General features: G+C 38.1%; 1 protein-coding gene across 2 annotated transcripts in view; it reads left to right on the top strand.

Annotated features, from left to right (window-relative positions):
* LOC135696876 (uncharacterized) overlaps positions 1-25807 on the top strand; it is an 86192-nt gene that overhangs the window by 37046 nt on the left and 23339 nt on the right. For both annotated transcript variants that reach the window (XM_065216419.1, XM_065216420.1), the window contains exon 2: positions 9827-10013. In XM_065216419.1, coding sequence (XP_065072491.1) covers positions 9827-10013 — 187 coding nt within the window. The remainder of the gene's footprint in view (positions 1-9826; positions 10014-25807) is intronic.

Genomic DNA, 25807 nt, shown 5'->3' with positions numbered 1-25807 from the left:
TCCTCGTCAAAAACCACATTCCTGGATACTTTAATCGTTTTTGTGGCCTTATCCCAAAGCCTGTATCCATTATTTGCGTGTCCCACGAATTGAAGTTTAATTGTTTTTGCATCTAATTTTTGACGCTTTCCCTTTGGTATCTGTGCATATGCCCTCAGGTTACGTTAAAACGTCTTTTAAACCACATCTCGAATGGAGTCTTGTTTTCCACAAGAGCATTCGATGGTGACCGATGTGTGAGGTATGTTGCAGAATGTAAGGCTTCTCCCCACATTTCCTTGGAGATTCCACTTTCATGCAGCATTAGCGTTCTGTTCAAATGGTCGATGACTCCATTTTGTTGCGGCGTATATGGTATTGTGTAAATCAATCTTACTCCATTTTCTTGCAATATTCTCGGAAATCCTTGCTGACATATGCTCCTCCATTATCACATCTTACAGAAGATATTTTTGGCAAAAAGATGCTTCAACCATCGTTTTATAACGACCAAATTCCTCACTTTTTATGTGAAGTAAATACACAACAGCAAAGTGTGTAAAATCATCGGTAAAGGTTACAAAATACCGATTTCCGCCATACATCTGGAAGAACAATTTCAAGCGGTCTGCTCGATCTATAGGCAGTCTCATAGGAGCATATTTCTTACTACTTTGCTTGCCTGCCAAGCAACTTTTATACACAGAGGTATGTTCGTCGTCCTTGATGTATTTGTGATCGATCCCCTCGACCATGTTACATCGGATCAACTTATTGATTCCAGAAACATCCATTTGTCAAAGCCTCTTGCTTGATTTTTGCCAAACAACGCTGAAGAGTCGACTTTTCTATTAAGGCGGAAATCCAGGCAAAACAAACCATCTTCGACTTCGCCTTCGGCGATAACCTCACCATTGCTTTCAAATAAGACTCTCTCATTCTGAAAAGTTGGGTTGATTTCCTCACAGACAGGAGATTTGTTTCCAATTTGATTTGAGCATTAGCTGCTCTGTTATTGACAGATCAGCTGTAATTGCACAGATAACGAATAGACGATGCTTGGGACTAGCGTTCATCCTCAATATGTAAAAACTAGTTATCTCAAACTAGGCAATACCAGTGTTGGCCGCGTTCGAACGCAGGTCAAGAAAGGAATGTGTTGGCGTGATACCCGCTATGTTGAAAACAGAAAATTCCTCTGTACTTCCACGAGAAATCACTGGGCTATTAGATAAAAGGGTTGAGTTTGCAGCAGGATTCGTTTTGGTAAGCGATAAGCTGAATTTATATACTAACGATCCTATAACGTTTGGGATTGAACCCACGGTCTTCTGCTCAGTAAGCAAAAACGCAAATAAAGCGATTAACGAATCTTGAATGTAGAGGGGCTTGAGATTAAACTCATGATGCCCTACTCAGTAAAAACAACCGGTGGAAACTAACGATTTTAGATTGGCTCACTACTTGACTAGCCTATTGGTTCCAAGTACATCTATTGTTGACATTCTAGTACTACACTATGTTTGTTTTGATTTGCTATGAAAGTTTGACCGATAAAATGAAGGGTTCGTGGATTTTCATATGTTTCGAGGGGTGCATCGATTAGCTTGAGACCGAAGAGAGTACCAGAGCTAAGCCAAAAAGTTGATCACGTCTCTTCAGGACCTTCTGGTCTTAAAGTTACCTCTATGGTAAAAATGGTCGCTCTGAGGCCACCAAGCCCCTTCTTAATATGATAGAACCTGGGATTTATTAAAATTCAAATTCGACGGCGGTGCCCTTTACTCAAGAATAAGCCTCTACGACCGCTTGAACCTGGAGACAAAAAAGCTATGAAAAAGCGCTTATGTCTTCATTAAATTCTACTTTTACGCGACGTCCGTTGTTTCAATTTGGTCCTTACGTAAGACGGGAACTGTGAAAATAAAAATGATGAAATGGTCGATAAGCTTCAGCGATTTTTATGGAACATTTCATATTATTTACTGGTGCATTTAATATGTTTTAAGGAACATTCAATCCTTTTTCGTGAAGTGAAGAGTTACTTTTTTATGATTAGAGGAGTGGAGCGACGGGCAAGCGTCCAAAGGAAGTTAATAAAAGATTACTTGTTCCCTAAAAATGAAAAGATTTTCCCTAAAAAAATATGAAATGAGCCAATACAAAAATTTAAACGTGCCAGTAAAAATCATAAAAATGGAACATTTTCCCTTGTGTATTGATACATTTAATATTTTTTACTGTGCTGCATGTGTTTAAGTTAGAAGAGTAGAGCGACGTGCAATCGTCCAAAAGAAGTTTCAAAAAGATTAATTGTACATAAAAAAGATAAAATGCACCCTAAATAATATGGAATGAACCAAATCCTGGGTGCATAAACCCAAGTCTTGTTAGTATTAACAAGGGATGAAAATTCACAAGGACTTAGATGTGTTCTTTTGATTACTAAAAAATCCTGATCCCCTAGTTTGAAGTATTTAGGACTAGGCTTCGGTGGTAGATCTAACACCGTAATGAACCACGAAGAGGTGATCTACCGGACTTACATGGGTTTTCTGATAGTTGATAGAAAGATATTGCAATCCGATTGAAATTTCTTGGTCTAGAAAGCTATTTCAAATGTATATCTATGGAATAAATTTAATGAAAATGTTGCTCTACAAACTATTGAAATTTGGTCCCTTTGGTTCGTTGCCTTTGGCAAAGGCCGTTACTATGGTGCAGATCGTAAGTCTCGAGAGTTGTGGCTCTAGAACACACTGGATACTAATAATAAAATAACTTAAATCTTTAAATATGAGCCTAAATTTACACAAATAAGTCAATTGTAATGAAGATTCCCTGTAAATTGTTAATGAAATTGGTTATGTGCAACACTATTTGAAATGTGTCATGGTGTATTTTCTTACTAACTACTCATGATATAAATGTAAAGCTGTATAATAAATTCATCATCCCACTTAATTTGTAGCACCCATCATAACATAACAGCAATTTGCACTATTTATCAAGACTATGTGACCTCAATGCCCGGAACACCTGTTCTTAAGGTCCACTATACCCGTTACAAAAGTTCCCCAGAATGTGTTTTATGTTCACAGAACCTATAATCAAAGTGTACCAGCCCTGCCTCCATTGTCGTAGCTAAAAAAAAAGATCTGGAGGGGGTCTAAGGGGGGCCTGCTGCACTTTTTTATTTTGCAAAACTACGGTTAAATAAAAACTCACTCAAATTGCGTCAAGGCAACTTTGATTTTTGGGTAAATTTTTGTCTGTGACCAATAATATGACATTGAGACTTACTATTACTTTAATGGTGAAACAATAAATTTGATTATATTTATTCCATAACAACGATTGAAACCTCGATTGGCAGAGCTTTTTTTTTTGTTGGGAAGGGGAATAAAACCACTGCGTTCATTATTTGAACTTTTGTGGTACCTGTGAGAGAGCCTTAAACGCTTACTGTTTTTGAACAAGCATATGGTGTTTGTTTTGTTTTGTTTTTGTTTTGAAATCACAGTCCGGATCTTGTAAATGTAAACATCTCAAACTTAAGAAAATTCTCAGATTTAGGTAATTTCATGAATATTTTAACTAGCTTTTTAATTTTGAATATTTCACCATCAGTCAGGCATAAGAACCAAAATTAAATTCTAGGAGTTTGAATTTTATAATTTTATAAAATTCTGGCTGTTTCAAGGTAAAGTGCCCACATAATAAATTTAATACATTAAGGACGTAGGACAATGTTCAAGATGCACTATTTTTTGACGTAGGACTACGTTTGTGATGTCTATATGGAGGTACACTTTGTGAAAACCGAAAATGGAACATGTAACGAAATTATGAAAGATTTTGAACGTTGATAACTCAGCTGCCTCTGGACCAATTTCAATATTTTTTTCACCAATCGATTAGAAATATGTCTACGCAGCGATAGCAATACTTCCAATTGTTGATTTTTTTTAAACAAGAAACTATTGAAAAATGGGAATTGTCAAGCATTCTCCACAAGTATCAAAATAACTAACAAATCCCCCAATTGCGTACATGCTTATGTTGCAGATGCACAATTCTTTACATTGTGAATGTTAAAATAAAACCAGTTTTGAGATCCCAATCCCATATGTTTTTAAGATTTTGTAACTAATAAAAAGGATATCTCTGATACAGATTGTAAGCATACATTCTTCGAATACAACTTTAAATCAAAATCAACGAATTTAGATTAATTGTCCTAATTATAAGACAAAGATAAAATTGCAAGATCCTTCCTAAACAGTCATTTCATAAAAAATCTAGTACATTAATATATATTTTAATAATAATTTTAATAAGCTATATCACCAAGGCATGGGTCTTCCCTATAGTTAATGTACAAATCTGACCATAAAATCAAGATTCATCATTAATGATTCCATCTGATTCCATTAGCTGGGAAACTTTTGAATACTACCTGATCAACCTACAACCTACCAAATATCCAGTGAACTTTACTAATATCTTTGACTATATGGAGATCTTTCGAATATTTCCTGCTGTCTAGGAAGGATGTCTGAAAGAATATCCTGTAACTCATGCAACGTTTCCTGAACATCTACAAAACTTAAGTTTTACTAAATTTCCTCAACTTCTACGAATTTATTCCTAATTTCATATTTTTTCCATCTCTCTTAATTTCACAAAGATCTTTGAACATTTTTGCACTTCTGGAAAGACACCGAAGACATCTAGAAATATTCTTGAACACCTAGAAAGTTCCTTGAAATTTAGCGAAGTTCTCAAAACCTCCAAGAAGTTCATGGAGCTTTTTTGGCGGAGGATCTCTGAAAAACTGCAACGAAGTGAAGATCCCTGAAGATTTCCGAAGAGTATTGAACTATTTTAGATCTTTTACAAAATTCCCTCTACACTTATATGAAGTTTTACGCAGCTCCTTAAAATGCTACGAAATTCGAAAAACTTCCAAAAAATTTGCTGTACTTCTTCGTTTCTCGTTGATTTTCCGCGAACATGAACGAAATTTCATGAATTTATACGTAATTTATACAACTATTCCAAGTCCATGAGGCTTAAAAAACTTGTAATCGTGTAGAGGTTCCCGATCAATAATGAGCTTCTCTAAAATAAAATAATGTCCCTTTAGCTTCTAAGAAGCTACTCAAATTTAATTTAATTCTCTACTTCTACGAAGTTTTCAGATTTTTTCCAAACTCCATTTTCTACGATTTTTGCACATAATTTGAAGTTCACAGAATTCCTACCAAGTTAACTTAATTTCTACGATCTTCTCTGAACTTCTATTCGAAGTTTTACTAAGTTCCCACAAGTTAAAGAAAAAAACTCTGGCCTCATGGAAAATTTGTAGAGCCTGAAGACGTCTTATTGCCATCGATGTGATATAATATAATTTCTCCAAATTGATTCTTCTAGTCCAGAACATAACAAAAGTAATAAACATAAAGGACTTTAAAAAAATCTTTGTTGGTGGTCCAATTTTATTAATCCCCGTTAAATACCGAATGCGTGATAATGTTTGCACCAGCAATGTCAAAATTTAAAAAATTCTCAAAAATTTCGTTTTCGAGTTTTTTTTTATTCAAAGGGGGGATGTTTCTCAGAGTCTTGAACAATGTTAATCATCGATCGAGTTTCCACTTGCTGCAATTACGGCCTCCACACGCTTCCGGAATGCACGACAAGTTCTTATAATGTAGTCTGGATCCATTTCTCTCCATGTACGGGTCAATGTTTGTCTGAGGCTTGCTGTACTCGGGTGGCGTTTAGAACAGGCCTTGGCCTTCATGACGTGCCATATTGAGTAATCCAGCGGATTAAGATCGGGGCTGGATGGCGCCCAGAACGGAAGATGTTCCTGCAACCACTTCTGAGTGCGGTTCGAGGTGTGGCACAGAGCCCCAGCTTGTTAAAATACAACATTTGGCTTCGGACCGTACTGTTCTTTGATCCACGGAAGAACATACTTACATAAAATCCCAATGTAGAAATCCGTGTTGCCCTTGTCGCCTTCTGGAATGAACACCGGGTCCATTTTTTGCCATCGGAAGCCACCAATCCAAACACCATAACGCTAGCAGGATGCTTGATCAGATACACGTTCTTGTGCTCGTCGCCCACGTCTTTTACCGGAAGAGAACTAATATACCGGTCGGTTCTGGAATTTGATATGGGATCGACGGTAAACATGCTGTCGTCGGTGAACAGGATTACCGGATATTTTCGCTTAAGGAAGTTCAAGATTGTCTTGCATCGTTCGACTCGTAGCTCCCGGATGCGGTTGGTAATCATGTAAGGTTTTTTTTTCGTGCCCTCGACTTCGCCCCGCAATCTTCCTTTACGATCTTCCGTGCCGTAAAGTCACTGATCCCGTGTTCCTTTGCCATTTTCCTTATTGAACGCACTGGATTCACCCGAATCTTTCTTTTGATAGCAGCGATAACCCTTGGAACCCGAGCTGACCTCGGACGACCTGTGGCCACCTTCACGGATAGTTGTCCTTTCTTTTCTCGGTCTAAAACCCTTTTGACGGTCCATCGGGACACTCCCACGGTGATTGAAATGTTTTTTTGCGACACTTGCGCGTGGGACAAATCACGAATACGCTGCCACTTCGTCATGGTGCAACTGTCAAACTAAGTAAATCATTTTCTTTTATACACTGCCTACTACGGTATGAGTTATAGGTTGCGTGCATGCAAAGAAAACCAAGGCATTGTATGCATAGGTGAAACGGGAACCTTATTTGTACGATGGTGCAAACATTATCACGCATACGGTAGTAGCATCGTACTTAAAAAGCTTGACAAAATACCGGTGAGTCAAAAAACACCAAAAATTCAGGAGGAGGCCTTAAATCCACTACATCCGTTCAAAAGCTTTCCCAGCTTGTCTTCGAATTTACCTGTTTCCTTTTGTTTGTGTCGCAAATCAAACCACGCCACAGTTGTAACTCCCCACATTCAGACCGTGTCATAATCGGAACACTACTGTATTGTCCGTATCATTATTTATTTGTGGCATTATTAAATCATGTGTAGAGATTTTCAGCGCATCCCCTAAATCTGGTTTAACCAAACAATAAACCGTCATTGGTTCCCATTGATTAACCAAAACCATACCTTCATCAGAAAAGTCACAGTTGTGCAACAGAGCTGCCACTTTTCGCATAACACCTATGGCAAGGCTATTGTAAAAAGGTATACAATGATTATATTTACATTTAACACACATCGTGTTGTCTCACCAACTGGTTCGTCGCATTCACATTCAACTGAAGCCACGCGTAACAAGATTATCGCCGTCCGAAACCGGACCATCGGAGACCACCTTTGAACGATGAGCAGACCCCGTCACTTGCCCGCAGTTCCACGCCACTTATCGGAAGATCAGACCATTATACTGCAATTAACAGGAATATTTTTTGGCCTTAAAACAAATTGGTAAAATTAAGTTTAAATATTAAAAGTTGCGCATAATTTGCTAGGTAATGCGATCTGGAAACAATTGGGAAAATGCGGGCAATCAAACGTCATTGGTTCCATCATTTTTTTCAGCAGATTAAGACAAAATTGCTCGGTAAAAAAGGGTGGAAAAGGCGATGAGATAATCTTGGCAGTGAAGCAGCGGCGAAAGTTGGCACGCTGAGTTGGTTTTCATCGGCGGCAAATTAGAAGGTTCAATCCTATCGGTACTCGGACGTGGAACGAGTTTGTTCATTTTTTAATCGGAAGAGCCGGAGGAGGGGCGGAAACCCATTTATGTTGATGTTGGTGCATCAATGAAGTTGAGTAGTTTTTTTAATTGAAATCATATCTATTTAAATTGTTCACATTATTCATAGCTGCCGGCCAGCTTCGATTGCAAACCGGCTTCAGAGCTTGCTGCGGTGGTTGATAATAATGATAATTTTTGTGCCTGTTCATATAAATGTTGCGAAAATCGCTGTCAGTTACGTGCCTTTTCGAAACTGGAATTCAAAATGTATTTTAATAAACTTAAATGATCAATTTATCGTTTGGTTTCGAAACTTATGTAAATTCGCCAGATTTGATTACAATTGAAATCTCTCATGTTCATAGCAACACCAAGAAGATCGAAGGGGCTCACAGCAGCATTGAAATATGAAAATAGTTTACCAATGTGCCGCTCCCTTCGAGTTCCTCTACTTGGAACATGACTTCGGTCCTCCAATCCCTTTGTATGCTGCAGGATCGCGGTCGGTGTAGTTTTAATGCATCCATATGTCAAATTAGTACTCCCCGTATACAAAAGCGTGGTTGCAGCAGTAGTGTGTCAGCAGCTGACTGCACAGTTGAATGCGCATTCGGTGCAGTGTTGTGAAGGCTCTTTCTTTGGATTCAATCGTTAGCCGAGCGAAAGAAAAATCGCCGCCGGGGTGCCCGTAAATGTGACGATAATTGCGTAATCGCCATAGCTAAAATTCTATTACTTGCCGAATAAAATGGTGACATTGGATGCGATGCGGAATTTGCAATGGTTGGTGTGAAACAATGCTCGTTTGGCACAGTAAATTGGTAAACTTTTGGCAATTTTCACGCTGAAACGCCTCTTCTGCACTGAGAAGATCGAAGCGGCAGGGGTGCTTGTCTGACTAGATCGTAAAGATCGTTAATGCATACCAATACGGTGCACACGTTGCGATCGGACAATTGCATAATTTGCCATTTTATACACTTTTTCGCCACACAGAGTAAGCCACAGTAGCCAAACAAGCTACGGGTAGGCTTGCATTGTGGGAGTATGTACTCTCACGTAGAGCATAGGTAGGTTTTAGGGTTATCTAGATCTTCAACAAAAGTAAGAGAGATAATCTTCGCAACAAAATTAGTCCAACTACCGCCACCGTAAACCGAGGTCCGACGGAAATCCGTCACGACCTAGATTCAATCCACATTCGCGTCAGTTGGTAATGACATTCTTTTATTACTCACTGTTGACGGCCAGTTGTATAACAATCCATACTATAACTTGGTCTACACGGGGCCTGGAACGAACCGTGCAAAATTTTTAATGTATAATAAAAGCAAACGATCCGCCAGAAATCATCCATGTTGGCCAAGTTTACGATACCTGTCATGTAGTCAACTGTGGTGTAACGTGCCGTGACGAGGTAGGTAGGTAGTTGATGTTGATTTTCATAATTGCTGACAATCATCAATCTCTTGTGACGCCGGGGACTGCAAGGGGCAAAAGAGACGAACATGTTAAATTAAATTAGTTGAAATCGATTACATTGCGTCATAATCGTGAGTTTTACATGATCGAAGGAGGAGAAGTATTGAGAGACAGTTTATGCATTGCCATTGTTTTGCGTTGGTGAAACTGTTGACCTTCGCATCACTCAGAACGAGATCAATGTCCATAGATTGCGAATGAGACCGTTACTCTGATCTTCACGACAATCAACAGTTCGTTCACTTTTGAAACCTTGTGCTCACGCATACCACAGTTGATCATGTACGGTAATGCTTTAGCTAAATTCTAACTGCGACAAAAGATACTCAGTGCAGTCGCAGAAACATGTTAATCAGCTGATCGCATTCATAATTCATTCGGATGTGACAGCTCAATAGCAATGAGCATATTTCCATACCGGTGCTTCCCTTAAGTTGTAACCTTGATCGTGATTTTATTTGAGCTTCGCTTCGTATAAGTTTCACTGTATGCCTGCTGCAAACGCAGCCTACTGCCTAGGTTAATTAACCAGCATTACGATTATGATGCTTTCTCACCGTTCATCAACAAATGAAACGTCTCTGAAACTATTTAATGACCATCACCTTCCTCATCTCCTATTCCGCAGTTCGCAGTCTGCTTCGCTATCGCCCTATCGCTGGCCCTCGCCACGGCGCAGCGCTTTGGAAGTCCGCTGCCGGCGTTCAGCCTCAGCTCGCTGACCGGAGATTTTGGGGGACCGACCGCTTTCGGTGGGCAGGAATTTAGCTCCGGCAGCCTAACCGCCGCCGGTCGTGATCCACGACAGAACCGAGGTAAGTACTTATACCGAACCAATTCGAGCTGAGAGTGAAAGGGGGTTTCCGAGAATGGAACCGCGGCTGAACCGTTTGCCGCCGGAACAATGGATGCTACCGCAGTAAGTAACAGCAGCATCATATGTGCAAAGCTTCTGACTTTGCTTGTACGGCGAACTTTTTAGTTGTGGATTTCAGCAGTAGAATTGAAATGTAGGTAAATTATTCATGAGCTCATGGAGTGCACGTTGTACGGTTTTAGAACCGGCAGTCAGCTGTGCGCGTGTTTTACCGTCTAGAAAATGAGTCAGACGTGAAGCCAAAGGTGCATATTAATGACCTTAGGCACACCACAGCTCGCGCGCGATCGGATTGATGGGGAATTAATCCCTTCGAGATGCGGTAGAGATTGCAAATCGTGCAAAATGAGTTTTACATTAACTCAATACAGAGCTGGAAAAAAGGCCTAACAGCTTCTGTGAACAATGACTTCTCTCGATGGATTCTAGGGATTCAAGACACGCCCACAATAATCAACAGTACATAGGGAAGTATTCCCCTACCCGATGGTGATGTTGGTTTACGTGGGCGAGTCTTAAATTGCTAGGAATCATCGTGAGAAGTCATAGTTTACAAAAACTATAAGGCCCTTTTTCTAGCTCTGAATTGAACCAGAGAATTTATCGCAGATGCTGAAGTTCGATCCGAATTCGACCTCGAACTTCTGTATGTTAATTTCATTGTGTGCTGCATTGAACTGTAGATAATGTAGAAGTCTACAGATCTAATTGAATAGGTCAAAAGTAACACGGTAGAAGAGTTACATGTTTTTCCTTCTTTGGGTTTATTACGTCCCTACTGCAACTTTACGCCGGCCCTCAACTTGGTGTTCTTTAAGCACTTCCACAGTTGTTAATGGAGAGCTTTCGAAGCCAATACCATGTTTAAAGGATGTCCACTAGACTGATGCAAAATTTGAAATTTTCTCTCCACAGTGCTCAAACGGTTCCAAATTGGGCCCTGATTAGCCTCCCAAAATTTGAACTCATTTAGTGAGAAACTGACTTGGCACAAACCGTTTGAAGTTTATTTGGGCATTACTATGGAGAAACCATAATTTTAGTTCATATCTATCTCAAAATTCACCAGTTCTTTCTACTTTATAAAATGATAACTGAGCTTGTTGAAAATTTTCTCAGCTACAACTTTGTTGAAGACCACTTTTCTATCAAATGTAAGGAAAAAAATTATTAATGATTTTAGTCACTGATGTCTTATGATTATGCTCAATCAACTGTTCAGCAGGCAACATTGGTGTTTATGGCGCGTAGAATAGAGGACAAATATCATGGCTACTATGTCACACTGCAGAATACAGTGTTGCCCACAATACAGTTGCTTAATCTCTCCGGAAGATTATCAATCTCTTAAACAATTAATAACTATTTAATTTGACGTTTGGATGAAAAACGATGTTCTGCAAAGTTGTAGCTGATAAAAATTCCCATAAGAATAGCAATACAATTTGTTAACAGTACAATATGTAAAAGGCTAGAAGACAATGAACAAAAAACTTTGTTTCCCCATAGTAATTTCCATATAAACTTAAAATGTCAGTTTCTTATCAAATGAGTTTAAACTTTCAAAGGCTAATCAGGACCCGACTTGAAACCGTTTGAACACAGTGGAGCGAAAATTTCAAATTTTGCATCAATCTAGTGTCCATAGTTAAATTGCATCACTTAGAAATACTCACCAAAAACAAGTCTCTCAACCGATTGTCATGAAATTTTCTGGGAATGTTATATAAGCTTGGTTTTCGTATTTTTATTTCACTGTATTTCTTCACCAAATCCAAATGCCCGAACTTTCTTCTAAATTATACCCATACCGTTTTGTACAATGGTTGAATCGACATTTTTTTCTGTTGTCAACCTTGATTTCAATATTTCCTGCTACGTAGTGACAACTTTCGGATGCTTACGGAGTTCGTGCTTCATTATACCCCAGAGATCATTCGGCACGAAATTGACCCAATTTGTCTTGTACCACTCCAGAACGCCCTTGAAGTAGTGACAAGAGGCTAGATCACGCCAAAAAATTGTAGGAACGTTGTGTGATTTGAGAAACTTAAGCAGTCGTTTTTTCAGACATTCATTCATGTAGACTTGGCCATTTACGGTTGTAGTTGTTACGAAAGGCTTGCTCCGTTTTCCGCACGAGCAAATCGCCTGCCAAATCATGAATTTCTTGGGGAACTTCGGCACTTGCTGTTTCCTGAGGGACATTGAAGTCCGCTTTTACGTATGTCTGTTTCATCGTTGTATCATCAGTGTGGTTTTGTCAACATTTGTCAAGTGGACCCTACACGACTGTTTGTATTGACAATAATCGTATTGTCAAAACATTCTACATGGCCGTCAATACATCGGTATTGACAATATTTCTGTACTCACATCATCATCATACTTGTAAGTATTGATAATATTTCTTACCGTGTGGGGTTCGCTTCAGGTGCAGTTTTTTTTTTCGCGGCATCCCGAACGGAATAGTTGGGTTCACGTTGGGTTCACGCTTCGACAGTTAAACCATGTTAAACATCCTCCGAAAAGTTTTATAACACGCGAAATAGTAGATTGTTGGTTTCCTAGTTGGCTAGATGCGAAAGATGTGGGTTGTTGGGGTTAGGATTGGGCGATCTTCAGAGAAAGATCGATCTTGATGGATCGATCTTATATTTGGCTCTAGAGTCGATCCACTGATTAAATCGGTACCAAAGAACCGATCTTTGGTAGATCAATCTTTTGATTTTTTTTTAATACGCTTGTTTACATTGGTACCCGTTGGTACGTTGAAAAATATTTCCTTTATAATATTCAATTAAATCACCGGCTAGAAATTATTCTTTGAATAAAATACGCGCAGAGCAAAGAGCAAACGAAAACAGAGGGAATGAACGTCACTCTTGCTCACTGCCAATGTGTGTTTCAATACAGTTCGGTAATAATTGTTTTCCTTTTTTGCGTAGTTTTGAATCATTAATGATTAATCAATCAAAATGTATTATTCTGTTTCTCCGTGTAGACAAAATGTGTTGGCGAGGAGCAATGATCACAGGAGGGAGGTAGCACAAACTAAAGAGACCGCATTGGGTAAAGAGGTGATATTTTATTCATTTGACAGGCCTTCTGCCCGATTGCAATAACTTTTCCTATGACTTTGACAGATAATCGACCAAACCTTTCAAATGTTGCTGTATTCGTGTAAATACACTTGAAAAATTCAACACTCTTTTTTTTCGAAGATCGAAAAGATCTAAACAAAAAAATCGATTTTTTCGATCTTTTCGTCGACAAAGAATCGATCCGAAAAATCGGAAATCGGGATAAAATGATCGATCTTCCAAAGATCGGTCCAAAATCGCGCAATCCAATATCGAAATCAGCATTTTGTTTTCATTCATTCTCTGCTGGATGCTTATTGAGAAATCCAACTTAAACTCATGCGCGCCTGGTGGCAGGAATAAGCACTAACCGACGATGATAAGTCTGTGACAGCCCTTGAAAATTTCATTGATTGTTTGCAAAATTATTTAATTTCAATGTAATTTCATGAAAATTTCTTGTCAGCATGGATGAATCTTGTACAAAATGCATAAAACTATTTTGTAATGCATTGTTCTTAAATAAAAAGCTACTTCAAGACTTATAAATCACTGAAAACATGTTAAGGTTTGATGATGATGATGATGATGATGGTCCCACCTCTTACCCCTACAAAGGTTTGAGCTGGACGAGTTATCTTTAAGATAATTAAATATAAACATTTTAACCAGGTTTGCAAACAAAATCGAGCTGGTTACAATTACAGATATAAATGTCCTGTTAAATATGCTATAGGCATCAACCAAAAACATTCAAAGGTGTAACTAGTTATCAAAAGTCCAAGTATAGTCCTCGACAATACTTCCATTTACACGTGACCTGGGATTTACACGTTTAAGCTTCCGCAGTGCCAGGACTATATCCAAGGAAACGACTTCCAGCCAACCCTTTACTAATTCAAGGCTTTTGCCACAATTTCCACGTATTAGTCATTTATACCTGTATTCCGCGCGCGAGGCTCAAACCATCGTAGACTACTCAAAGCTATTTTTACTATTACTACTACAAAATCAAAAAACTAAAAATCCATCATCACCATCGAGGCAAACAATGTAGTTTTTTGTATATGCTACACCAATTACTAAAATGTCTATATGACAGTCTCCATACAAAATAATCCGTTAGAGATAACTTTGTCAAGATACATGATTTATCCATTCATAAAAATTTAACTGCTCAATAAACAGCTTTTACATGTGAAATGCAGCGTCTCTTGAATTCTGTAAGTGTAGTTGCACGCTTGATGTGTCTAGGCATCGAATTGAAAACATTTATACCTTTGAAAAATAATGAATTTTGTGAAGCATTATTCAAAAGATGTGGTGTTCTTACTTCATCCGCGTTTCTAGTGTTATATCTATGAAAATCACTTCCTCTTTCAATCCGATCACACAAATATCGAGGCAGCAAACCGTTAACTACTTTAAAAATGAACACCATAGTCAAAAACACAATTCTTTGCTTCACTGACAGCCATTGCAAAGCGTCCAGCATAAAAGTTGAGGAAGTGAATCTATTACATCTTAAAATCAAACGCATTACTTTATTCTGCAAACGCTGTAATCTCGATATTTGTGTTTCATTGGCCAAAAATAAAATGGAAGGGCAAAAGTCTAGATGAGGGGAGATGATTGATTTGTATAACTGTATTTTACTACCAATAGTTAAATCGTTTTTCAAGCGACATAGGATTCCATACTTCTTGGCAATTTTCTTGATGACATTGTCAATATGAGAATTGAACTTGAGTTTGTCATCAATAATCACGCCAAGATATTTAATTTCCTGAACGCGATCAAGTGTCTCATCATCAATAACAACACAGACATCATCATCTACACGATTCCGCGAAATTACCATGAATTTAGTTTTACTTATATTCAATTTCAATTGTTTATACTTCAACCATCTACTTAGAGAACGCAAATCTTCATTCAAGCGTGAAACGGCTTCTTCTAAATCTTTAGCTGCAATGAGTAACACAGTATCGTCAGCAAAAAGATTAATATCACAAAACCGTAAAACTCGTCGCATGTCATTAATATACATAATAAATAAAAGGGGCCCTAATACACTTCCCTGAGGCACTCCAAGGTCATTGTCAACGGGACAAGATACAAAATCATTAAAAACAGTCCTTTGTGTTCTGTCAGATAAATAGCTTTCAAACCATTTGTATGCAGAACCCGAAATTCCAAAGCGCTTGATTGTTCTCAACAATAAGGGCCTAGAAATTGTCTCAAAAGCGCGTTTTAGATCCAAAAACACAGCAACAATCGTATCTTTATGCTCCAAATTTTCTTTCCATTTAGCTAACACTAAGTTTAACGCGGTTTCACAAGAATGGCCTTCCCGGTATCCCGATTGTTCCGGTATCAACAAACAGTTACTATTTAAATATTCTAACAGCTGGCCTTTTACAACAAGTTCCAAAATTTTCTCTAATGTGTGCAACATGTTGATGGGACGAAACTCTTCGGCTTTAATCGTCCCAGCAACTTTTTGTATAGGAACAACTAAAGATTCTTTCCAAATATGCGGCACGTGCCCAGATTGCAATGATTGATTAATAAGGTCCCGCAGAGTGTGTCGAATGACATGAAAGCAATCTTGAATAACTCTAGCATTAACATTATCTACTCCAGCCGTTTTTCCTAATGAAAAGCAAATATTTTTAAGTTCATCTAATGTAATTGGGTGAAAACCATTAAATCTACAATTACTATTAATCGGCTGTTTTATTTCGTCCGGTTCATTGATCAGTTCAATAGATTGATTGATCAGTGAAACGCTCTCGACGAAATAGTCATTAAACTTAGAAGCAATTACTTGTTCTGACTGTTCTAATATGCCATCAAAAGTTATGGTCCGCGATTTACAATTACTAGGCTTCATCAAAGATTTCAAAATTTTCCATAACTCTTTGCTGTTGTTTTGATGCTGATCAATTTTCCTCTGAATATATTCACATCGAGTTTTCTTAATCGATTGTGAATATTTATTACGCGCGACCGTGTACCTATTCCAATGATTATCACTATTAGATCTACAAAACTTTTTGTACCATTTGTCCCTCTTACGTTTAAGACGCAAAAGATCCAAATTGTACCAGCTGTTCGAGTTTTTCAAAGAAACAAACTTTTGTTCAACTAATTTATTGGTACAAGTTTTCAAAACGTTAGTAAGAACAGCTGCATCTTCATCTAAAGTTCCGGTAACTAATGGAAAATCCACGCTTCTCTCAACAAGATTCGAAACAGCTTGCTTCGAATATTTCCTCCAGCACTTCAATTTTACAAAATTATCGTTATCGTTAACACTGTCTAAGAAATTAATTACTAAAGTTTCATGATCGGTTATTTTCAAATCAGCTTGAGTAACTGAACTGACAGAATCAAAATTAGAATAAACATGGTCAATCAAAGTTCTACTGTGCCGGGAAATACGCGTACATTCACTTACTAATTGTTTTAAATTAAAGAAATCAGCTAATTGCTTCAGATGGTTCGAATTGCTAGTATCATGCCAATTAATGTTAAAATCACCCGCAAGTATATTTAATTTACTAGAATCTAAAAATGTCTCGAACCAGTTCTCTAAAATTTCAATAAAACGCTGATTACTTGAACTGGGAGAATGATACAAAACACCATAATTACCCATCTTCATGCCACGTTCAACTGTAATGCCTAAGAACCAATTGCCATCAATAACTTCGTTTTGGCGAATATTGAATTGAACTGATTCTTTGACATAAATAGCAACACCGCCAGTGTGCCTCGAATGTGACAAACAAGCAGCAGCTTTATATCCCGGAATGCTATACTGATCAAAAGATTCAATTTCTACAATATGTGTTTCTGCTAACAAAACCAAAAGTGGACGATTTTCTTCTACAATCTGACGTAATGTTACGTAGTTTGTAGATAACCCCGCAATATTCAAATATAAAATCTCTAATTTACTCACATTACTACTGGAACTTGGTTGCTATTTATTGAAATGTAAGCTGCTTTTTTTCTGATCATATAGTTTTTTATACACAAAACAATTAGAACTAAATGCTGCGTGGTTGACGTCCAGATTTAATTTACGCTCTTTATTAGTTTTTAAACAATTAACGCATTTCAATACAGTTGACGTACATTTAGAGGTGCTATGTTGTTTGCTGCATCTAGAGCATCGTTCGCAATTTTTGCAATCCGTGCTTTTGTGCCCAAATTCTCCACATCTGAAGCATCGCAAAACATTAATCGCGGGAACTATCGAGCACCGATCAAACCCTACATTTACTTTTTTCGCACATAACAAACATTTATACGTCTCGATATCGACTTCAATCACAACACTAAACTTGTTGTAAGTGAAGCGTGGATTTTCAAACATGTTAACTACTTTTACATCATTAATTGCGATGTCTTCATTTTGACTTTTTAAGAAGTCAATGAAGACATCGGAGGAAATCATCTGCCGATTAAACAACAGACAAAGTTGGCCGACTAAATCAATCGACGAAAAACTATTAAATAGGCCGATTGCTCGGTGTAGCACCAGACGAAAAACGATTTAATCTGCTGATTAATACACCGACTGAAATTAATTTTTAAGTGACTATAGATCTAGTCGGTGGACGATTCGGGTGATTTGGTTGATGTTTGTTTATTTGGAAGATATTTTCGAAACAAAGCACGATAAAATTCAGCATTATATACCATTATTACGAGAACTACTTTTTTGCTCGGATCATGCTTTGACTTCCACAGAAACTCGCTAGAATAAATAGAAAATAGTAGTTTTTTGGTTGAAATTTCAAAAATGTATTCAGTCTGACACATTATTTCGAACTTATCACCGCTGCTATTGCAGCGTCACGGTGGTCGATTGAAACATGGATTTGTCAATTATCGCCTGTGTTGTTATCAATATCAATATTCATCTTCATCTTGGTGGGGATGATTTTGAGGATCAAATGCAAAATTATTTTTTTCATTTTACACAAATGTAGTGATAAAGAACGTGTCGTGTTGGTTTTTAAATATTCAAAATAATCATTTTGCTCAAAATGAATTTGATTATTTTGCTTTTGAGGATCGTTTCTGATTTTGAAAATTTTGAGTTGGATAATCAAGCACTGGTGAATATCGACAAGCTCGTATTCGTTGATGTATAATGAACTCATTTGTTCGTTTGGCTCGTACGTCACAGCGAAGATATTCAAAACGAATGCAATTAATCTACACTGGGTTGAAGCGTTACTCCTTGCGTGTGATGGTAAATGATAAAAACAGACACTGGTGTGAGTGTAACATACAAACATGATGATAGTTTAGAAAATGACTATTTTGCATTAACTTTACATGTGGAAGTTTTTGCTCAGGATACTTGGTTGGGTGAGTGATTTAACAGGTTTTAATATTCGTTTTATTTGTATTAAATGACAGATTTAAAAACGAAAGATTAACATATGAAACAAAACAATTAAATGGTGGGAGTGTAAAAGCAGGTAAGTACGGAAAGTACTTAATTCAGATATCCTAAAACTCATCCGAGAGGGATCCCAAGAAAACTAATTGAGCCACGCGTTTTGCATTGAGTCGATATCGATTCTGTGTGGTTTCACCAGTTTAAGAAAATAGCCTCTCTGACGGAACACTTGTTACCATTATTGATGAATAGTCTCGAGCAATGAGCGACGGATGTTCTCCCACGCTTGAAAAGGATCGGCAGAACGTGGGAACGTGCCAGAAATTCAGTAAATCTGCCGATATGCCCCCATGATGAACCTGAAATATGTCATAAGAAGTGAATGTTTGTACATATGTAGATTAATAACTTTCTTTACCATTTCGTCATAAATATCCCACAGGCCTCTGGTTGGTTTTGGTGGGGGACAGATGTGTGCATATCACCGTATACTCTTTCGGTGCTATAGATCTGCTCAGACACAATTTTAACTGCCCAAACGTGAGCTGAAGGCTCACGTTACAGTGTCTTGTAACGAGGATCAAGGAGCGTTACAATAGCAAATGTATCCATCAGCTCATCGAAACAAAAATCGAATGAAAAGGATTGATCCAGTCGATTTTTGTCGTGTTTGAGATCGATTCAAAAATTCGATTAATCGAACCAAAATAATCGATATTTTGTGTTTCGATCCAAAATCGCTTATTGCTAGTTGGGGTGAGTGTGCAAAAATTTGTCGCGCACACGCTGTTCCTTCGACTCCACTTGCAGAATTACTATTGTCGCGCTTATGTTAAATTCTCATTTGGGAACGGTCGAAGCAAAAATCAATACGAAACTAACGATTTTAAATTGGCTCACTACTTGACTAGCCTATTGGTCCCAAGCAAACGATTAATGTATCCCATTCTAGTCGAAATTCTACTACTACACAATGCTTGTTTTGATTCGCTATGAAAGTTTGACAGATAAAATGAGGGGTTAGTGGATTTTCCTATGTTGCGAGGGGCAGTGCTGCAAAATTTCGACAATACACGGTGATACTCAAAATTCTGCTTTGGTCACTCGTTTGAGCTAACAGTCATCGTCAAGGCAAATCATGTCAATTGTCAGTAGCATTTTTGTCAGTGACGAACATGTGCTGATTTGTTTATTAGCTAAATTTGAAATGAAATTAAATGGCTTGAGCAAAACAATTACATGGAGCCATTAAAGTGAATAAGCATCTACGTCCGGAAACGCTTGGATAACAATAATGTGTCTCAGAATGCAAGAAATTACACTTTCTGTTACCAGGTGAATCTTTGTCATTGACGAAAAAATGAATGAGATTTTGACAAAGATTTTTTTGAGGATCAAGTCTATCATTGACTATGTGAAAAACAATTTTGTCAATATCGCGCAAAAGTCTGTCAATGACAATGACAAATCTCAGCACTGGCGAGGGGTGTATCGATTAGCTTGGGACCGAAGAGAGTACCAGAGCTGAGCCAAAGAGTTGAGCACGTTTCTTCGGGACCTTCTAGTCTTAGAGTTACCTCTATGGTCGAAGCGCGCCGCTCATAATCGCACTGCAACCCCGCCCATAAGGATTATACACAGGTGTGTAACTTAGATAGTATTTTATGGCAGCGGCTTGAGGAGTGAATCTTGGATAAAGAGCCGCCGTGTATTAAATCAATGGGCACAGTCGTACGGCCATAAACAGAAAACAGATGGTATAATCCCATTTTGAGAAATTATCCTGCCACACACAACATAAATTTCAGGATTTGCATGCGGAGACGGTTTTCAGTAGTCTTCAACTCCAGTTAAATGAATCTGGAGCAGGTAATTTCCATTTTTTTTTTCAAAACAAATAAAAAAAGGTAGAAGGGTCTGTGCCTAGGGGCACGAACGGAAGCTTGACGTAGGACCGCTAGTGGACGGAATAAATGTGAAGAGCATTTAGTTCTTTTAATTGATCAATTATCTATTATCTCAACTCTTTCCGTTTTTGAATTTTAGGTGTACCAAATTTGTAGTAATTTTTTTCAACGAGAAAGTTGATTAAGATAATCAATCAAAATCACTTGTACCCCTGCTTCCAAGTTTGGTTACAAGATTACATTTCTGGAGAGCATTTTGTGTGGTCGTTGGGGGCTTGTGGTTCAGATAAATTCTATTCCAACTCTTTACTGATGTAAGCTTGATGGTCCTGAAAAAAACCATTTTATTGAAAAGGACATCCATGGCCACTTACGCTTGGCGTGTTTAGTGTAGGTGACAGCATCACGGACCTCATTTTCCAGGAACACTTTCAGCACACCTCTTAGATCAGACCGGAGATACGTTTGACACCACCACGGCGAGCCAGACGACCGATGGCGGTTATCTCGAAGAACTTTGCGATGACGCTTGACGCCTCCTTTACCAGAACTTTTCCTCCTTTGCCACGACCAGTCAATTGTTGCTTGTTGGGTGTGAAGGAGTGGACTAGCCACCACCTTCCTACTGCTGCTATTGCTGTTCACCACGCCGTCCGAAGCGAAAATGAGCTAATGCCTTTTTGACTTTTGACTTTAAATGATCTTTATTTCTTGTATTTGTGTGGTTTACATGTATTACTTTTCAAGTGACGCAGATGCGTCTTTTCAACTTTAGTTATTTTGAAATTTCAATTATTATTAATTACAGTTCCTAGTCCTATCAGGCCTGTTTTAAGAATGACCACCTTGGTGGGATTGGTTTATTTTAAATATGAAAAAAGGAGACTACTTATAACTACCTACCTACAACTACTATATACATGAGCTAATACCATACAGCAGCGCTCTTTTATATCTTTTCAGGTTAAAGCAGAATGATGTGTAACCAAGTGGTATAAAAGCTACAAAGACTCCTCCCATTATGAGTAGTTTGCTATCAAGTAGCGACACTGGCTCTTTTCCTTTTGCGTACACGGCGAATGAGAACGTCCAAAATTTGAGTTCAGTTCACTCATAATCGCCAAAAGTGCAGGAAGTCACCGATGAGTAAATTTGTCTCATGGTTTCCTGTGGAAAACCTAAAAAATCTGCCAGAAAATGAGGAAATTGATGAAAATTTTATTCATTCTCGGAGTAGTACCAATAGACTGAGTGAATCCAATCTTTACTTTTCTAAAATTCGGGAATTATTCCCTGGAAAATCCTGGAAAAACCTGGGGAAACATGAGGCAAATTTACTCATCGCTGAGTTCCTGCACTTTATTTCTTATTTCTGAGATAACTAAACTCAAATTTGGGTCGATCTCATTCGCCGTGATATCACCTTGAAAGATATCGGCACCGGTGGTTAGCGAGATTACCTCTCACCCCAGCAGGCCTGGCTCCAATCTCAGTCGGCGCCACCGGCATGTTCTAAGGCATAACATCTCTGATCACGCCTTCATTCGGGAAGTAAAGCTGTTGGTCCCCGGTTGAGTTGGTGGGTCGATTGGTAGGGTCCAGGTGTGGGAGCTGCCTCCCTGGCGAAAATATCCGGCCGTGGTTATTCAAAGTTTATCAAGGTTGATCAAAATAATTTGTACCCCTGCTTCCAGTTGGATTACATGAGCATTTTGTGTGATCGTTGGTTCTGAATATGGACAAACAGGCAGATGAATTCTATTCCTACTATTTACTGTAATAAGCTTGGTGGCCCTGAAAAGAGCCGTTTAGTTGCCAAAGTTGGTGAGGATTTAACCTCCGAAACCAAACAGAGTGCGTCTCTGTCACTTCAAAACGTAGATGACATCCATGGCCGCTTACGCTTTGCGTGTTTAGTGTAGGTGACAGCATCATGGATCTCATTTTTCAGGAACACCTTCAGCACACCTCGTAAATCAAACCGGAGATACGTCAGACATCGCCACGGCGAGCCAGACGACGGATGGTAGTTATCTCGAAGAATTTGCGTTTGGTTCTGAATATGGCAATGAGTGTGCAAAATATTACACAATTCCATCCTCCCTATTCGCACGCGCCCGAGGATCGGAGGCGAATGCCACTTCGACTTGTTTCGTCTACTTACTACTCTCTGACAACTGTGCTGGGGAAGCAGCATATGCATGTAGGTAATTGGTGGATTTGTTAGTTAATTCGACGCTTTTGAACAATGCTAGACATGTACCAGTTTTTCAATAGTTTTTTGTTGAAAATCAACATTCTGAAGCATTGTTATCGATGCGTAGCCATATTTCTAATCGATTGGTGATAAAATTATTGAAATTGGACCAGGGGCAGCTGAGTTATTAACGTTCAAAATCTTTCTTAATTTGTTACATGTTCTATTTTCGGTTTTCACAAAGTGTATCCCATATAGAAATCAAAGACGTAGTCCTACGTCAAAAAACAATCTTCCCGGCTGAAAATATCACATAGTGGTTTAGACTCACTCTGCGCGAGAACGTCGTTTACTCAAAAGTGAGTAAAAGTGGGCATACTCACTTTTGAGTAGCCATACTTCCCGCTGAAATGAGCATGTTCGACTCAATTTTGAGTTGTTGCGAGTTAAGGTCCAAACGCAATGTGGGCGGAAGCGGAACGGAAACGGAAAGTTTCAGTTGTTACAAATGACATCAAGATGCCTAACCGAAGTCGATTTGGTTCTAACTAGATTTCAATCCGACAAGTAGGCTTACTCAGTTCAGGCTTTTCCGCTGCCGTTGCCGTTCAGTTTCCGCTGTCATTGCGCTTGGGCTTTTACCGTGGCCATTTGCCACCAAAAAATCCTGAGTGCGGAAAAATTACTTAAATTTGATTTGGATTTTTTTTTTATTTGACAGCGAGATCGTAAACAAATTCAGGCAAAAATGACGAATTTCCGTTCGAAAAATGATTGATCCATAATGTTAATACAGCAATGTTCGAGTTAGATTTTTGAACTGTCTCATAGAAGCTGAACTATCACCGACGCACTATGCGAAGGTCCCATATAAACAGGTGGCCAAAAATATGTTTATCACTTAAACTTTTGCGAGGGGCACGCACAACCTATACTTTGATGCTTTGTACTCAAATCGTTAGCTGATTCATGGTTGTAGTTATGGACTTAAAATTGTATTTATACGTAATTAGCGTGCTCAAAATAAGTACAGAAGTATTTAAGTGTGCTTTAAATACGTTAATGTAATCAAAGCAGTACTTTAATTACTTTGCTGTACTTTAAATACTTCAAGGTATTTGTGCCGGACTTCAAGTACTCAAGTGCAATTAAGGTATACTTAACGTTCTTCTGATTAAAATTATTGTAATTAAACCAATTAAAATGTTATTACGAATATGGTTATTGCGAGTTTTCCTTGGTTGCTTTCATACTGCTGTACTCTAACGGAACACTCTCCTCATTTATCGTATAAAAATTTCCACTTTAGCCTGTTATTTGAAATTAGCATCTTCAACTGTGTAAATAGTTAACTTCACGCAGAAGTAAAACAAACAAATAGTTAATAACTAATTGGAAGGTTTGTTTAAGAATGGAGGAAACAAGTGTTGCTCATAATTTTTGATGTCAATCATGGAATTGATCAATTTAGATGGTCAAGTTTTGAACCCACCACAGCATGCTTTTGGAGCTACTGTATATGGACGATAAAATGTAAAATACTGTGGTAGCCATAGCATAGTTCTGTCAAAACCTCAGCATTTTCATTGATCCATTAGGAACCTTGTCTGTCAATGGATCAATGAAAATACTGAAGTTTTGACATTTACTGTGGCTACCATAGTATTTTACAGTATTTTATCGTCCATATACAATAGCGCCAAAAGCATGATGTGGTGGGTTCAAAACTTGACCATCTGAAATGATCAATTGTAGATCACCCCCGTCGTGTAGGAGCCAATTGGCAATTACGTTAATTCCTCTTCGATAAATAAATTATTTGCGCGTACCGAGGCGCTTACAGCGCAGCTTTGCTTGTAAATAGGCCTCATGCAAGGTAGGACAAGCACCTAATGTGTGACAGATATGTGATTATGGGTAGTACCGAGTTTGAAAGTGTATACACGTAACGTAATACAAACGTATATAGTCGTAGCATCCACCCACCGCTGTTTTTCGGCTTTATGATTTATGTAAGATTAGGTATTTTTAAGTGTGTATACACATATTTTGAATCAGTGAAAGTTGCTCTTCTTCTTATTATTCACCTGAAGCCCCATAGTGCGACGAACCGATATGATACTGGAGCACAGGTTTAATGAAACCCCTTAAGGTGATACTCTAAGGAAGCCTTAGCGTGAAACTTTAAAGGCACAAATGTCAGCTTCCACAAAACATGCAAATTTGAAATTGCTACTCCTTGTTTACTGTGCTACTACAAACAGAGAGTAGCTATTTCAAACTTGTATGTTTTGTGGAAGCTGACATTTGTGCCTTTGAAGTTTCACGCTAAGGTTTCCTTAGAGTATCACCTTAAGCTCACAAAAGGTTAGCAAATACTCTTTCCGAGTGCCCTCACCTTGAGTGATTACGGAGTTGCTAAAACTTTAACGCAGCTCTCATATTTTTTCTAAGGAAGCTTTCATGAAAGTTATGCCACTTTCAAGGAAGTTCTGTGAACTATAGAGAAGTTTAGTGAACTTCAGGAAACAGCAGTAAATTGTAGGAATGTTCTGCAAACTTTTAAGACGTTCTGTGAACATCAGTGCAGATTTTCGATCTTAAGGATAGTATTCCAAACTTCAGAAAAAAAATCTGCAAGCTTCAGGAATATTTTGCAAACATCCGGAATGATCTGCGAACGTCAGACAAACTCTACGAACTTCAATTAAGTTTTACGAACATTATGGAAGTTGTGAAAACTCCTGTTAAGTTCTGGAAGGTTCTTAGAATTTAAGGGAACTGCTTTAAACATTAAGGGCAATCTGCATTTCCTTCGGCATGTTCTTTGAACTTAAGCGAATCTCTGAACAGTCAGATAAATTACTACAATCTTTATACCAAAGACATCTACATCAATTCTGAATCGAAAGGTGTGAAATGAACTAAAATTCATCAATAAATGGACAAGTTATAAGTGATTAAAACCTAACACTATTTTGTTACACTATTTTTTTGATTTGCACCCCAGTGTAGTCCACAAAAACGTAGTTCTACATTAAAAAAAATAAATAAAAATAACCATTCTCGGTTGCCAACAGATTGCTAAATGAGTGTAAATGCTACCTAGAAAGTGACACA

The sequence above is a fragment of the Ochlerotatus camptorhynchus genome, unplaced genomic scaffold, assembly GCF_037179485.1.
Source record: "Ochlerotatus camptorhynchus isolate MF236.1 unplaced genomic scaffold, CSIRO-AGI_Acam_v1.1 ptg000062l, whole genome shotgun sequence".
Classification (NCBI taxonomy): Eukaryota; Metazoa; Arthropoda; class Insecta; order Diptera; family Culicidae; genus Ochlerotatus; species Ochlerotatus camptorhynchus.
Note: the sequence above shows the minus strand (reverse complement) of the source record. Positions and strands in the feature narration are given on the sequence as shown.